General features: G+C 42.2%; 2 protein-coding genes across 2 annotated transcripts; one reads left to right on the forward strand and one right to left on the reverse strand.

The window, feature by feature from the left end:
• Positions 1-651: 651 nt before the first annotated feature.
• or95a1 (odorant receptor, family 95, subfamily A, member 1) lies at positions 652-1,413 on the reverse strand. The gene has a single exon (XM_067450814.1). The coding sequence runs from the start codon at positions 1,411-1,413 to the stop codon at positions 652-654; it is 762 nt and encodes a 253-aa protein (XP_067306915.1).
• LOC137085265 (odorant receptor 131-2-like) lies at positions 1,356-9,818 on the forward strand. Its single transcript, XM_067451820.1, has 2 exons — positions 1,356-1,548; positions 8,855-9,818. The coding sequence occupies exons 1-2, from the start codon at positions 1,487-1,489 to the stop codon at positions 9,816-9,818; spliced, it is 1,026 nt and encodes a 341-aa protein (XP_067307921.1). The 5' UTR covers positions 1,356-1,486.
• Positions 9,819-17,392: the final 7,574 nt, after the last annotated feature.

The raw sequence follows: 17,392 nt of genomic DNA on the forward strand, positions 1-17,392 counted from the left end.
ACTGACCCAAAAAACAATTGAACACATGCTTCTGAATTACATACTTTTTTATAGAATTCAATGTCTTTTCATTCAAAGATTTTTGCCCAGCATTTATTAAAAATAATGTACATCAGTTAAAGGGGGGGTCTTCAATAAATATGACCTTGAGATCCCTAATATAATTATTCAACCAACAAAAAAAAGTTAGTTAGTGAACACAGTTGACAGTGGAGAGTGTGCACAATTGAACACCTCTGTTGTGTAAATGAACGGCCAGAACACATAAAAGTTTTCTGTTGTCAGTTGAAACCGGTGTTGTGCAACTGGCCCCTAAGTTAATAACTAATGATTTTTACAATGGAAATGACTCAATCAAAATCTTACTTAAGCTGACCAATGACTTTCTTCTAGAGCTGCTGTACAGCCAAAACAATAGTTGTTGCATTCATTTTCAATTATCACTGTACAGCTTTAAATCTGTAAATCTTTATTATAACAATCTGTGCTAAAATGAAGGTGACTAGAATGACATTTTAAAAATGTGTTTATCCACCAAATCATATAAATATGAAACTTTGTTTTTTGATGGTGTACAAATATATATCAGAATGTATATTGACTTCAAATGCTCAATCTGTCGCTCTTACAAAAGCGATAACAAACAAACTCTCATTTTGAGAGTTCTTTATGTGGGTCAATACGTGCACCACAACAAGGCATGGCTTTCTTCATATAGCTTCTGAGGCTCTCATCTCTAAGGCCGTAAATGAGCGGGCTCAGAAAGCGAGGAAGCAGGATGAAGCAGAAGTAGTAGATAAAAGACACATCTGCTTGAGACAAGTTTACACGCTGGATAAATAAGAGTTCTGCGAAAGGTTGTGAGAAAGCCATCACGCAGAGGAGCAGCTGGAACCCATGAAGCAGAACGGTGTGCAGAGCCTTCCTCACGGACGCTCGGTCCTGCCGCATCCGGCGGGTCTCCAGCAGGATCCGAATGTACGTGAAGAGGATGACCACAGCGACCACTGCAAAGAAGATCCCATTGAGGCTCACTTTGAACAGAGCTTGAATAGGAGAAGCATTGAGCACTGTGTTCTTGCAGATCACAGGGGTCGAATGGACATCTACACCCGGCTTGAGCCGCATCAAGACAAAGTCGACAGTGGGCAGGATGCAGCTGATGATCCACAGACTTAAAATGAGGATCCAAATCCATTCCGGTCTCCAGATGGCAGGGCGTTGAAGCGGGTAGAAAATGGCCACGTAGCGCTCCAGTGACATGGTGGAAAGGATGAGAGGGGTGTTTAAGAAGGTAGCAGTGGACACAAACAGCAGTGGGGCACAGTAGATGATCGCAAACTGCACACCGCCCATCACCAGCAAGAAAAGAGATACGGAGGAGAGCAGCTGCAGGGAGTCGTTCATCAGCATGTAGGTGAAGAGGATATAACGGGAGCTGTCAAAGAACTGCCTGTGAGATGCAAAGGTGTACAATGTCAGGAGGATGAAGAACAGGAAGGCAATGAAGAATGGGATCACCACACACACCTTCACAATGACAGAGAGGTTATTGCTGGATGTTGTGTTGCCTGGGAGTTCTGTCTGATTCTGCATGTTTTTCGAGCGTTTTGCAACACTGTTGAAGTTTTGAAAAGAAATATTTGTTTAGTTTAGAATGTGGAAAATGAAAACAGTATAAAACAACGGTAGGTACTTTAAACATAATACAATGTAATCTAATCGAATGCGATGTTCACTTGAATAATCTGATCTGACACTTGCTCACTCACCACACTGCCTCTGTTGGAAGAGAAATTAAAAGATGATCAGAGAAGGGTAGCCCATTTTATATAGCTGAAGATTTGCTTCATGACAAAGTAATGGGATTTGTTTTCCCATAGGATGTCTTAATTTCACGCTATGAACACAAAACATCATTATAGCGATTAACAACCGAACAATTCAAACAGAACAAGTCAAGTTATCTGTAACTTGAAGTTTTAAAAAGCCACTATTTGTGATTGCACAGCCACTGCTATTGCAAAATTATTGATAATAATCAAAAGATATATGTGTGTGTGAGTGTATGTTGAAATTTTTTAACCTCTTAAACTCTGCAGACCCTGTACAGGGTCCAGAATGAAATCATCAAGTATATTCTTTAAATTTAAATAAAAATAAAAACAGAAAAAAAATAAATGACTTAAAACACTTCTGAAAGTACTGAATATTATAGTATATGTTATGTGTGATATAATAAACATATTAAAAAAACTATAAAAATAAAAAACATACAAAAACAAAAAACAAAATAGGCGTTATTTTATTTTATTTTATTTTAACTTTTTTGGTTATAAATACATTTTTGTGTAGCCTATATCTCAGGCCCTGTGTGTTCTGGCCCTGTGTGTGCAGACCATTTTGGTTGTTTCCAGCATCAACAAACACTGGAACAACATAATTTAATGAAACTGGGATTTTGCATTAATACCACTGTATATTGGTATTATCACTTTTAGAAGTGTTCTATAGCCCCTTTCATACTGCACGTCGGACCCGCAATATTCCCGGAACATTGCCGGGTCACCTTCCGTGTGAAAGCAACCACGTCCCGGAATTGATTACCGAATTGAACCCGGGTCGGGGACCTAGTAACATTGCGGGGCTCGATCTGGGACGAGCGCTTTGTGAACAAAAGCCAAAACTAATGCCGCAGCGTGTACGTAGTTATCGTGCGACTCCTAGAGCTTGTTTTTTCAATAATACAACCCTGCAGTGCCATAAGAGCTAGTCAGTGTTTTAAACGCAGAGAGTGTTCGTATACAAAAGAAACTAAAATTAAACAAGCAGAAATGTGCGCAAACTGGACACAAGTCGAGACCACGGAGCTCCTTACTATCCGCGCTGAAGCTGAGATCACTCGCCATTATACGTCACATCAAGATGTCACGTGTCAACTCGACCCGGGACCGTTACGGGTTGTGTGTGAAAGTGCACATTTTACGGTATTTTTGCTGGCAGTGTGAATGGACCAAATCTAGCGGCCCGGGAACAAATGCCGGGTCGCATTTTCCGTGTATTTGCCGGAATCGCAGTGTGAAAGGGGCTTATGTAACTTCAATGGGTTTCCTGTAAAATGACACCAACAATTGTGCACTGTAAAAAAAATAAAAAATACAAAGTTGGCAAATTTATTTTCTGTGCATTGATGCCATTTAATTCACAAAAATTCAATTTGGCCAACTAAAAACTTTAGATGTGATCAGTCACTAGAAAATTTTCATTTGGAGACCTGATTGTTTTTTTTTTTTCACAGTGTGTATTGAGACCACTGTATGTGGGTATGGGAAGCTTTTCAATTTGGGTAGGCCAAATCCAGACGGAAATCCCCAAAAATGGCCCCAGAGCTTGAATCCAAGGTTGTATATGTAGACCTAATTTCTTCATCTGGCTAACAAGACACAAAACTAAAAAAGTATATATTTTTCTTCTATTTAGTGAAAATGTACTAATAAATAATATTAAAGTTTATAATGTTATTTTGTGGTTGATAAGTATTTTTCTGTCTTTCTTCCCTTTTTGTATTAATCTGTTATATAAGTTGTCAAATATTCACCACTAGAAGAGTGTACTCAGAATGTTTGGATGTTTCATATGGCTAGTCATTAACAGAGCTATCAATTATTGACTGTGAACTCTTGTGCTCAACCTTATTTTACCATATTGTTTGTTCTGCTATGCAGCAAAGTACTCAAAGCTGAAAGTACATTGACAGCTTGATCTGCAGTGTCATATGCGTCACTCATTAGACCAGTAGACACGTATCTCACAACAAACATCAAACAACTAAAAGAAAACAGCAAGCTTTATCATAAAGAAGATCTGGAGCAGTTAGGCAGTTTGAAAAACGAGCTGTCTGCATATTTTAGGTCAACAGAAGTGCTGCTACTCTCTTAGATAGGCTGTGATGTAAGTATTAAACTAATATTAGCTAAAATAATAAACCTTTGTTCCTTTTAGTATGAACATATTTTACTTTAAATTAACCACACATCAATATAGAGCTATACTATTTTGTTTTGCAGTATGGATATTTTTTCCCCATGTACTCTTTTTTAAACAGAAAAAGAATTTCAACATCGCCTGTACATCTCATCTTCTCGTATACCACAATTGGTCTAAAAATGTAAAGGGCCTTCATGCTCTTGGTCTAAATCAGTGATGGGCCACCAGTTGTCCATCCCTGTTCTATATATTTGATGCACAAAAATATAATTGAATAAACACATTAGTTGTGGTATATCAGCCGAAGTTACACTAAAACACTCAAAAGTCTTCAATTTGTTATTTTATTTACGAGTTGATGGTTCTGAAAGCCTACCATTCTTGCACTAGAAAAGATCCCAGAGGATGAGACATGCATCACAGAAAACAAATGACCAAATCTTCACAAAGTTAAATCCTATGTGACTAATTATGTGCTTTATCAGTGCATATTTATTGCATATCAGTGCATAATTTGTGCTTCCTAATTGTTTGGCAATGATGCATCTCGCCTGGCAACACGAGGCCAAGTTGCTTGATCCCTTTGCGAGTTGCACAGAGCCAATCTGCAAAGCAAATGTTTATTTAATGACTTCTCATGAAACACTGATTAGCCTCCTGAGCAATTCCTTTACCACAAAGAACCAGTTATAATGATGTAAATATGTTTCATAAACATACGGCCTACAGAGAGTACAGCACCCAAGACATTTCCATAGTTTTTGTGAAAAATTATTTAAAGAAAGAAAAAGTTATGTGAATATAGTTTATGGACTTTGTGATACTTTGTGTATTGTAGACAGATAAACATGAGTAGAAGTTATGCAATGATAGCCTATTGCATAACTGCATACTGCATAGCCTCTAGTGACAACAAAAATTCACAAGAAGGAAGGTGCACCATTTCTATATATATATATATATATTCTATATATATATATATATATATATCAAATGTTTAAACTAAGAAAATGGATCATTATAAGGTAAAAAAAAAAGGTTGATTTTAAATTTCATGGCATCAACTCCGGAGAAGCATTGAGCCATGTTGAGATGGCCATGTTAACGTCTGGGGACTGAGGAGACAAGTTGCTCGAGTTTGGGAATGTTGTCCCATTCTTCTCTAATACAGGCTTTTAGTTGCTCAACTATCTTAAGTCTTCATTGTTGCATCTTCCTCTTTATGATGTGCCAAATGTTTTCTATGGGTTAAAGATCTGGACTGCAGTCTGGTCATTTTGGTACCCGGATCCTTCTTCTACGCAGCCATGATGTTGTAATTGATGCAGTATGTGGTCTGGCAATGCCATGTTGAAAAAAGCAAGGTGTTCCCTGAAGAGACGATGTCTGGATGGGAGCATACGGTTTTCTAGAACTTGGATATAACAGTCACGATCCCAGCTCTGGGTCTTTTGTTTAGTATGGACTTTTATGTTGAAGTGCATTCTGTTTTCATTGTTTCTATGTTCTCTTCCTGTTTGGTTTCTGTCTCTCCACATTGTCTTAACAGTTGTTATGGTTACCTTCATTGCACACAATTGCAGTCTATCTCTTCATTGTTTTGTTTATTGAAAGGTCCCGTTCTTCGCGTGTTTTTGAAGCTTTGATTATGTTTATAGTGTGCAATATAACATGAGTTCATGTTTCGCGTGTAAAAAAACACAGTATTTTTCACACAATTTACTTATCTGTAAAGCGCTGTTTTCTCTGTCCTAAAAACGGCCTGATGATTTCCTTGTTCTATGAAGTCCCTCCTTCAGAAACACGTAACGAGTTCTGATTGGGCCAGCGCTTCCCGTGTTGTGATTGGACAGCAGCTTAGCGCACTTTGCCTGGAAAGGTCCCGCCTCTTACCATAACGGAGAGATGCAAGCGCTGAATGCGCGCTTTTCTCCATGTGGGAGAGCAACAAGACCACACCCCCTATTTTGCATGTTCTTGTGGGTGGAGGGTTAGTCAACAAACGGTTCTAGTTACGTCATTCCTGCCCGGAAGTAGTCCAAACCGGCCGCTCGCTGTAGGCTTTGAAAGGGAACTTCTGTTAAATAAAATATCTCGCTTGGCATTGAACTTTGAGCTTTATAATTTTACAGGTATTATTTATGCTCCAACAGCAACATTTCACACTAAATAAAGTTTGAAAGACAAGAAGGATGGGACCTTTAAGGTCTTGGATTTCATGTAGGGTTTGCTAGTCGTTTATTGTATGTCTGGATGTTCTGACCTGCATTTACTGTTCTCTGGTATGGATCGTGTTTGTGTTTGTCTTCTGGTTCTAATGTCCCTGTACTTTTCTGAGGAGTCTTGGAATTAAATGTGTGCATGCAAATAGATTCTCTCTCAGCTTCTTTTCTCAATCTGTTACAGTACCTTTCAGCATTGATGGTGCCTTTCCAGATGTGTAAGCTGCCCATGCCACACACACTCATGCAACCCCATACCTTTAGAGATGCAGGCTTCTGAACTGACCGCTGATAACAACTTGGGTTGTCCTTGTCCACTTTAGTCCGGATGACATGGCATCCCAGTTTTCCAAAAAGAACTTCAAATTTTGATTTGTTCGAGCACAGAACAGTTTGACACTTTGCCACAGTCCATTTTGAATAAGCCTTGGCCCAGAGAAAACATCTGCGCTTCTGGATCATGTTTAGATATGGTTTCTTTTTTGACCTATAGAGTTTTAGCCGGCAACTGCGAATGGCACGGTGGATTGTGTTTTCTGGAAGTATTCCTGAGCCCATGTTGTGATTTCCATGACAGTAGCATTCCTGTATGTGATGCAGTGCCATCTAAGGGCCCAAAGATCACGAGCATCCAGTATGGTTTTCCAGCCTTGACTCTTATGCACAAAGATTGTTCCAGATTCTCTGAATCTTTGGATGATATTATGCACCATCGATGATGATGATAACTTCAAAATCTTTAAAAAATTTCTCCAAGAAACTCCTTTCTGATATTGCTCCTCTATTTTTCGCTGCAGCATTGGGGGAATTGGTGATCCACTGCCCATCTTGACTTCTGAGAGACACTGCCGCTCTGAGAGGCTCTTTTTATTCCCAATCATGTTGCCAATTGACCTAAAAAATTGCAAATTGGTCCTCCAGCTGTTCCTTATATGTACATTTATCTTTTACGGCCTCTTATTTGCTACCAGTCCCAACTTTTTTGGAATGTGTAGCTCCTTAATGATATCCAAAATGAGCCAATATATGGCATGACATTTAAAAATGTCTCATATACAACATGTAATATGTTATCTATATTCTATTGTGAATAAAATATAAGTTTATGACATTTGTAAATTATTGCATTCCTTTTTTTATTCAAAATTTGTACCGTGTCCCAACTTTTTTGGAATCTGGTTTGTAATAAATATAATATAATATAATATAATATAATATAATATAATATAATATAATATAATATAATATAATATAATATAATATAATATAATATAATATAATTGGTAATGTTATCTTTCAGGTACAACAGCTGATTCAATCAGGTTGTCTGTGGGCTTTGACTGAAATGTATATGTACATATGGTCACATGCATTATTGAAAGAAAATAAGAATTTTTTAAAGTTTTAAAGCTTTTAATCCAAAATTGCAAATTGTGTGTTTTGTATTCTGCTTGTGCACAGATTAGGCCCTCATATCATTATGGTGCAAATATTTTGAGTAAACAGTGGCTTTCTGTCACATCCTTTCTGTGGCATCCTTTCACAGTTTGCATTCTAACTTTCACAACCTCAAGATACCATGGGGTCTTGTTATGTCTCATAAATGAAACCATCATATATGCATTAGTTTCCACTGGATTGTTAGATCACATTATATATGAAAGAAGACAAAAAGCGAAAACATTAATAAAACATTAAATAAAAAACAGCTAAAATTGGGCAGGAGAGCCCTAGGCTGCACATTTGGTCCTCGACCTTTGGGTATACCCTAAGGTTCACTTCCGTAATGAATCACTTAATCCAGGAGCCTGGCTTAATCCAGGAATTTAACTAATGCTTTCCATACTATAGTCCTCACAGAGTTGAGCCACTTCCCCTCAAATTTAATTTACATTTTTGTATTGTCTTTGTTGAGAGAGATAATACATTAAGATACATTGCCATCAGTCAGACAGTGGCACAGTGCTCATTCAGTAAATGCACAGCTAAACAGATGTGTGTTGAGTCTGGATTTGAAAGTGGCACATCTGATGGCACATCCTGGCAGCAGCGTTCTGTGGATATTTGATGGTCGGAGTAACCATCTGGATGTTTCATGAACATTATGTTTTGAAGGCAAAAAGGTTAGGGTTAGGGTTAGTCTATTTGTATTTTGTTACATCCAGCACGCTATAACAGTGTGAAACTGTTGTGTTGCATATATTACTTGTAAAGGTTTGTGTTTTTCATCTCACTGTACAGTTTGAATATTGTATGCATAATTGTGTCTCAGCACTTTATGTCTGTCCCCCAACACTCAAGCAAATCTAAATTTAGCTCTAGATGTCATCAACTGAACAGGTGCTGTCTTTTAGAGTTTCACTCTGCTAAACCCTATATAAATGTTTGTTCACAGCACACTTAATCATTGGGCTCAAGCAGGTAAAGTTACACCTGATATATGACCAGGACTCAAGAATAGAGTCAAGAATACTTTCAGTAAATTGTACAGCAAAGTTATGTAACATTGATTGTTGTAAACTGAATTCTTGTTCAAGTCAACATGGAGCTTATTTAGAATGTACATTGTTTAGTCTAAAGTATTATTGATTATTTATATCTCACATATTTTGTGTATTTTTGTGGTCTGTCTAATTTTCCCCCAGATGCACAATGACCAGTCAGAATACCAGTGGCGATGAGCAGATGCAACTGATCCAAGTCGACCCCGTCCGGAGGAACATTTCACTGGCACTGACTCAGATCTTTGTGTGGCCCTTCATCTACCTCATCTTCCTCATGCTCTTAATATTCTCCAAGAAAGAGACTTTCAGAACAGAGACACGCTATATATTGTTTGGTCACTCTCTCCTGGTAGACCTAATATTTCTTTGTATGACAGATTTTGTGGTGCTCTTATCATACAACTTTGTTTTAATACCACTGCATTTCTGTATCCCCATCTGCATGTTGATGGAAGCAATTGCAGTAAGTGCACCATTAACCATCGGTGCCATGTGCATGGAGCGCTATGTGGCCATTTGCATGCCTCTCCGACATCATGCCATCTCCACCTCTAGAAGAGCTTTAATGGTGATTTTAATGATTTGGATCCTGAGCTCCATAAATCCCTTTGTTGATATGTTCATTCTTGTCAGCACTGCCTCACATGAATACTTGTCTCAACTCACACACTGCCACTATGAGATTATGATTCCTGAAAAGATTCATCATTTCGCTAGGGGTCTGTTGTATATTGCGGGGCTTGTGGTTATTTTGATCATTGAAGTCTTTTGTTATGTAATGATATACCTTGCTGCACGCGCAGCTTCTGGTGACAATATGAAGTCAGCATCAAAAGGGCAGCGCACCATTTCTCTGCACATACTTCAGCTGTTTTTATGTACTGCAGAGGTGATGTGTCCTTACATTGAGGCTGTAGTTATGCAGTATGATATTCAAACATATCTGACTGTCCGATTTATAAATTTCCTGGCATTTAGTATCACTTCTAGAGCAGTGAGTCCTCTCGTCTATGGGTTTAGAGATGAGAAATTCTATACAGCTATGGCTTACTATATCAGATGCAAAAACAACACCATCTCCTCTGACACTGATAAACAAACATGATTATCTTTTTTTAAAAGGTTAAAGAGTGTTTCTTGCCTAGATTGCTTTCAAAAGTAAAATTTGTAGTGTATCAACAAGTTTTGGATGACCCACTAAAACATCCAATTCTATTTGATATATTCTAATAATGAAGATAGACATGTAGAGTATTGTTTAAAGAGTGAAATCTGTTGACTTAAGGAAATGTGACTGCTTGAATAATCTATTGAAAATCAACTTGATTTGAGTATTTAGATAGTATTTTATTTAGTGTATCACATTATTGATTACAATGGCATTACACTTTTAAATATTATGTATTAACAAAAAAAGTTTTAATATTTTATTTAAAATTTGCATTAGATTAAAATTTGCTGAATAAATAGACTAATTTATTTGAGATCAGTATACACACTAATGAGATTATTCACAAATGATAATTTTGGATTCCAATACATATCAGTGATTTCTGTTAAAATATTTCACATGTTAAAAAATTATAGGTGAGCATCAAAGACGTGTGAATATATCATACAGTAATACTAGTAAAAGTGGTGTAATCTAGCATTTGTATTTGATATATACTTCCTTTTTCTCTTTCTGAAGACTCATAATGTATTTTATATATGTAATACATCTGCGTGGAAAGGCATCATAATCTTTTTGCAGAGTATGGGTAACTTCTGGTAATCAACATAGAAGTGACATAAGTCAGGACATGAGATATTAATGAGAAAACCACAACACCCTTCAGTCTCACTATTTTTTTCTGCATCATGGAATAAATCAAGAATCTGGTTTTGAGCTAAGTAAGTGTGAATAAATACATTTATTTATGTGAGTCAAAGATGGTTCACTATTTTGGCAGGGATAGTGTTAAAGACTTTTTATTATTCATGCATTTTAACTGCTTATCATCTATTTATAATGCATTTGTAAACAACTTATTAGTCATTAACAAACAGCTTTTTTAACCCTTTACAAAGGGAATCTTAATGTAAAGTGTTACTGATACGTCTAAAATGTCACAATTTGTTCATTTGTTTGAAAAAATAAATTGGATCAAATCCCATAATTTAAAATACAAACCTGATTGTGAATAAAAAAGGAGTGCAATAATTTACAAATCTCATTAACTTATATTTTTATTCACAATAGAATATAGATAACATATCAAATGTTTAAAAAGTGAGACATTGTGAAATCTCATGCCAAATGTTGACTCATTTTGGATTTCATAAGAGCTACACATTTCAAAAAAAGTTGGGAAGGTAGCAATACGAGGCAGAAAGTTAAATGTACATATAAGGAACAGCTGGAAGACCGATTTGCAACTTATTAGGTCAACTGGCAACATGATTAGATATGAAAAGACCCTCTCAGAGTGGCAGTGTCTTTCAGACGTCAAGATGGGCAGGGGATCACCAATGCTGCAGTAAAAAATAGTGGAGCAATATCAGAAAGCAGTTTCTCAGAGAAAAATTGAAAATAGTTTATCATAATCTACATTGCCATCAGTGTTACTCAGTGAGTTTGCATTGGATTAAATGATAACGTCTCGGTTACATCTGTAATCTTAGTTCCCTAAATAGGGAACGAGACGCTGCATCACCGTGCTGGGAACGCCTCTGTGTGATTGCGTCGTGAGGCATGTATGTAATCAGTCCAATAGAGAGAAGGAACGTCATAGGCGGGTGACGTCACAGACCCAGAAACTATAAAGCACACCGGCAAACACACTCTGTTAGCTTCTGCAAAAGGATGAAACAAGTCGCTTGCGGGCATGCGGGGAGTATGTCAGGGTGACTCAGCTTCTTGTTCCCTATTCAGGGAACTACGGTTACAGACGTAACCGAGACATTCCCTATCATGGGTGCTGCATCACTGCTCTGGAAACGAGAATACCCACGTCCCCATAGGAGCCGGATACCCACCTGTGCATATTAAGAGACGAGCACCCGAGCCCCTGGAGTAGCGTTAACGTCTAGCTCGTAGAACCGGACGAAAGTGTGCGGTGAGTACCAGCCTGCTGCATCACAGACATCCTGCAGGGGGGGCCCTGCCAACAGCGCCTGAGAGGCAGCCATACTCCTCGTGGAGTAGGACCGGACAGCCAAAGGCTAAGGCCGCATAAGCAAGTGAGATACCACCCACTTGCTTATCCTCTGCTTTGACACCGGGCCCCCTCTCGAGGGTGGCCCGTAAAAAACAAACAGCCGTTCAGATCTCCTCCACAGGGCAGCTCTGTGGACATAAGCATCAAGTGCACAAACGGGACAAAGCAGATTACATTTTTCCTAGTCTGACGTCGCAAAGGGAGGAGGACAGAAGGCCTTGAGCATCACAGGTCTCACCGGATTGGTGGGGACCTTAAGAATATACCTGGGCCTCAGGTACAGAAAGGCCTTGGCCATACCCTGAGCAAATTCCAAGCATGAGGGTGCAACAGAGAGGCCTTGCAGATCTCCTTTTCTTTTTAAGGAAGAAATAGCAAGCAGGAAAACAGTGAGACTTTTTGACGTGAGAAACTTCTCCGAAACTTCCACGAGCGGCTCAAAGGGAGCCTCAGAAAGGCCTCGGCGGACAATTGATAAGTCCCAGGCCGGCACCCTGGTGCGTGTCACAGGCCTCCACCTCAGGGTTCCACGAAGGAAACGAGTTACTAGTGGGTGTCGCCCCCAATGAAACACCACCCAAAGGAGTGTGGTAGCAGCTATTGCTGGCACGTACACCTTTAATGTGGAGGGGGCTAACCCAGTGGAGAGTCTGTCCTGCAGGAACTCCAGCACTGCGCTCACAGGGCAGTTAACTGGGTCCCACAGGCGACCTCTACACCATAAGGTGAAGAGTCTCCACTTCAAAGCATAAAATTTCCACGTGTAGGGAGCTCTAGAGTGTAGGATGGTCTCAAAAACCTTGGTTAAGAGACCAGAACTTATGAGGTGGGCCCCCTCAGAGGCCAAGCCCACAGTCGACCAGTCTGTGCGAACAAGCACATGACGGCCCCTGAGATACAGCAGGAAGTGCTTCAGAGCCTGAAACACTGGCATCATTTCCAGACAATTTATATGCCATGAATGCTGGTGTTCCTGCCATAGGCCCTGGGCCGAACGATCACCCATGGTCGCCCCCCAGACTGTCAGGGAGGCATCCGTGGTCAGAGACGCAAGCTGAAACGGTGCACCCAGGGATGGACCTTGGGCCAGAAACCAAGGATCCTTCCACATGACCAAGGTGCGAAGACACCGTTGCATTGCCTTGATCACGCGAAAAGGGTTCCCCCTCTGGGAAAAGCCCTTGGTTTTGAGCCACCACTGCAAAGGTCTCATGTACAGCAGACCCGAAGGAATCACGTTGGACTCTGCTGCCATCAGACCTAACAGCCTCTGAAATTGTTTTACAGTGAGTGACTGGGCTAGTTTCACCCCTTTCATGGCTGAGAGGATCGACCCTATGCGAGGCTGTGACACACGAGCCTGCATAGAGACCGAGTCCCAACTTACTCCTAGATAAGTTATTTTCTGCACCGGAGAAAGAATGCTCTTCTTGGAATTGAGATTCAGCTCCAACTTCCTCATGTGCGCGAGAACAACATCTGACTGAACAGCCAGTCGTTGATGTAGTTGAGCACCCGGATCCCCTGCATACACAAGGGGACCAGCACAGCATCCACACACTTCGTGAATGTGCAGGGTGAAAGAGCTAGACCAAGAAGACCCCCACACCAGAAGACCCCCGAAGATGTTCGGTCAGTGACGTGCTTTCCTTCCTAAAATGAGCTGGAGAGAAGGCTGTCTCCCTCCACCCTCAAAGTTTGTCATCGGTATCGCAGCAAATCATGAATTAATAGATGGAAAGTCCTTAGGGAAGCACGACCTGATCGTCAGGTTCCTGAGAGGGGGCGAGGAGACTAAATCCACCTTTTCCTCCCTCTATACCCTCTTGGGACCTGTCTCTGGTGCTAACGGCACTGCAGAGATCTCCCTTTGAGCCTTTGCAGTCAGCAGAGTTAAAAATTCTGTCTCTAAAGACAGTACTCCTGATTGCATTTGCCTCTATCAAGAGGGTAGGGGACCTGCAGCCATTTTTGGTCAACAAATTGTGCCTGGAATTCAGGCCGGACAATTCTCATGTGATCCTGAGACCCCGGCCTGGATATGTGCCCAAGGTTCCCACCACTCCCTTCCGGGACAAGGTGGGGAGCCTGCAAGCGCTACCTTCGGAGGAGGGAGACCCAGCCCTGGCTTTTTCTGTCCCATCCGCGTCCTACATACTTACGTGGACAGAACGCAAAGCTTTAGGACTTCAGAGCAGCTCTTCGTCTGTTATGGAGGCCAGCAGAAGGGAAAGGATGTCTCTCAGCAGAGGATTGCCCACTGGAAAGTGGATGCTCTAATTTATATATTTTTTTCAAAGTCAACTTACATTAAAAAAGCACATTCCACTAATGATATTTAAATCTTCATAAAAACTACTTAAATAGTATATGTAATATACTTTTTTTACAGTGTAGATACATACATGTAATGAAATTGTGTTATTAAATTACAAAATTAATGTAATTGTTGTATTACTGAGGTTAAATGTGTAATTCAATTAGCTACTAATCATATTAAAAGGAAATTGCTTTGCATTTATAAAGTAATCCAAACCACATTTATAACTGTGGCAAGGGGGGCGTGGTTCAGCGAGGTCTGCAGCGGGAGAGAGAGCCGCGGGACGAGCGGTGAGTGGGTTGGACGCAGATTAATAACACCTGTATCTTGTTCCAGTAATGAGCGCGGAGAGGGGATAAAACGCCAGTGGAACCGGAGACCAGAGAGAGAGAGAAGGACTGTTGACGCGAGACACCCAGAGACTGAGATATCCCGGAAGCCGGAAGTGCCGACCCGGAAGTGATCCTTGAGTTTATGAAAAGTCACACCATTGAGTGTGTTGCTGTGTTTGAGAGTTGAAAATAAAGTTAAAGCGTCAACAGTCCAGCCGACCCCCGTGTCCTCTTCCTTCCTCACAAACGAACTTTGCTACACTGGTGCCGAAACCCGGAAAGGAAGTAGGACCGCGCCGCCGCCATGCAGACGCCCTCCGCCACGCCATTTGCGGACATTATCACCTCCCTCGTGGCCCTCCACCAAGATCAACACCAGGCGATGCTGGACCTTCGGGCAGATCAAGAGCGCCGCTTTGCGGCGATCGTCCAAGGCCAGCAAGAGGACCGCGAGAGGTTCCGGAGCTGGATTGATCGGGAGGTTCGCACCGAGGCCGCCGGGCTGGCCAGCGCACCGGTGCACGTGCCCCTCCACAAGATGGGGCCACAAGACGACCCGGAGGCCTTTATTGACTTATTTCAAAAGGCCGCGGAGGCCTGCGGGTGGCCCCGGGCACAGTGGCCGGTGCGCCTAATTCCACTGCTGTCAGGAGAAGCCCAGGCGGCCGCACAACAGCTACCGGTGGCGAACCTCCTAAAATACGACGACCTGAAGAGGGCCATCATTCAGCGGGTCGGCCGGACCCCGGAGCAGCACCGACAGAGGTTCCGCTCCTTGGAATGGGGCGAGGCCGGCCGACCCTTCGCGATGGCCCAACAGCTCCGGGACTCGTGCCGCAGATGGCTCCTGACCGGCGGAAGCAGCGTGGACCACATCGTCGATCTGGTGGTACGGGAGCAGTTTGTCGCTCGGCTTCCAAAGAAGACCGCCGAGTGGGTCCAGTGCCACCGGCCCACGTCGCTGGAGACGGCCATCAACCTGGCGGAGGACCACCTGGTGGCGTGCCCGGGGGTCGGCGAGCCCCTTCTAACTTCTCACTCTCTCTCTCCCCCCTCTATCTCTCCCTCTCGCCCTGTCCCTCTCCCTAGGTCCCGCCCTCTGGGCCCTCCTCGCGTCCCCCCCAGAGGCTGGGGTGGGATGGGCCTTGGACCGTACAGGAGTTCGCGGGCTCCGCCCAGGGGGGCGGGGCTGCTGGGGGCGGGTGGTGACAATGGCTCCGGTTCCACCCCCTCCCCGCGCTCATTCTCCAACCCACTCCCCGCCACAGGGGCGGCGGGTAGGCCTGGGCTGGCCTGCTGGCGGTGCGGCGATCTGGATCATTTTGTGGACCGATGTCCTATGATGAACCTCAGGACAATGATCCGGGTCCCGGACGTCCAGCGGACCACCCCCCATCAAGCGGGAGAGTACCAAATTCCTGTGAGTATCAAGGGGGGTACATTGCTATTTATTGACTATAGTTCAGCCTTTAACACCATAGTTCCCATTAACCTAACTAACAAACTCCTGGATCTCGGACTGAACTCTTCTCTCTGTCACTGGATTGAAGATTTCCTCACTGGCAGACCTCAGGTGGTGAGAGTAGGACAGTTCACCTCCACCTCCATCACCGTGAGTGTGGGAGCTCCACAGGGCTGTGTCCTCAGTCCCCTGCTCTACTCTCTCTACACGCATGACTGTTTGTCCACACACAGCTCCACCACTGTCATCAAGTTTGCGGATGATACTGTTGTCCTGGGCCTCATTTCCAACAACAATGAGACCGCATACTTGGATGAGGTGGAGCAACTGACATCATGGTGCCAAGACAACTGTCTCCTTCTGAATGTGAACAAGACCAAAGAACTGATTGTGGACTTCAGGAAGAGACAGCAGCGGTCATATTCCCCTCTCATGATCAGCGGGACACCAGTAGAGAGAGTGAGCAGCTTCAAATACCTGGGTGTCAACATCTCCGAGGACCTGACCTGGACTGCACATATCCAGTCTCAGGTGAAAAAGGCCAGGCAAAGACTGTACCACCTGCGCCAGCTGAGGAAATTCCGGGTCTCACCAGCTATCCTGAAAACTTTCTATTCAGGGGCGATAGAAAGTTTACTGACTCAGTGCATCACAGCGTGGTATGGTAACAGCACCAGTCACGACTGCAAAGCCCTGCAAAGAGTGGTGCGCTTGTCCGAGCGCATCTCAGGGTCAGCTCTCCCGTCTCTGCAGGACATCTACATCAAACGATGCAGAGGCAGAGCTACAAAAATCATCATGGACATTAATCACCCGGCCAACCCCCACTTCACCCGGCTGCCTTCTGGTAAGCGCTTCCGTAGCCTGATGGCCAAAACTGAGAGACTCAGGAGGAGTTTCTTCCCACAGGCCATCAGACTCCTGAACGCTGTCACTTAACAACATGTGACTTCACCTCACTTCAGTATTAACAAACTCACATACTGATATTGCACTGCACTTTATTCTTGTGTTTCATGTAACTACTCATTATAATGCTGTTTGCACATTACACTCCTGCACTTCTGTTATCCACAGATTTATTTTTATAGTCTCCAGTTTACTTTATCTCACTAATTTTATTCCACATCTCTTATTTCTTTTACTTGATTTATTCATAATTCTACATATGTATATATATATATATAGCACCTTATCCTATTCCTATTTATCCTATCCCTATTTTATAATTTATTGTGCTTTTTTTGTTAATTGTTATTTGCTGTCCACGGAGCGGACCTGTTTACATTTCACTGCCGGTTGTATTCCGTATAACTGTGTATGTGACAAATAAAACTCTTGAACTTGAACTTGAACTTGACTTAA

Source organism: Pseudorasbora parva, chromosome 8 (assembly GCF_024679245.1).
Source record: "Pseudorasbora parva isolate DD20220531a chromosome 8, ASM2467924v1, whole genome shotgun sequence".
Taxonomy (NCBI): Eukaryota; Metazoa; Chordata; class Actinopteri; order Cypriniformes; family Gobionidae; genus Pseudorasbora; species Pseudorasbora parva.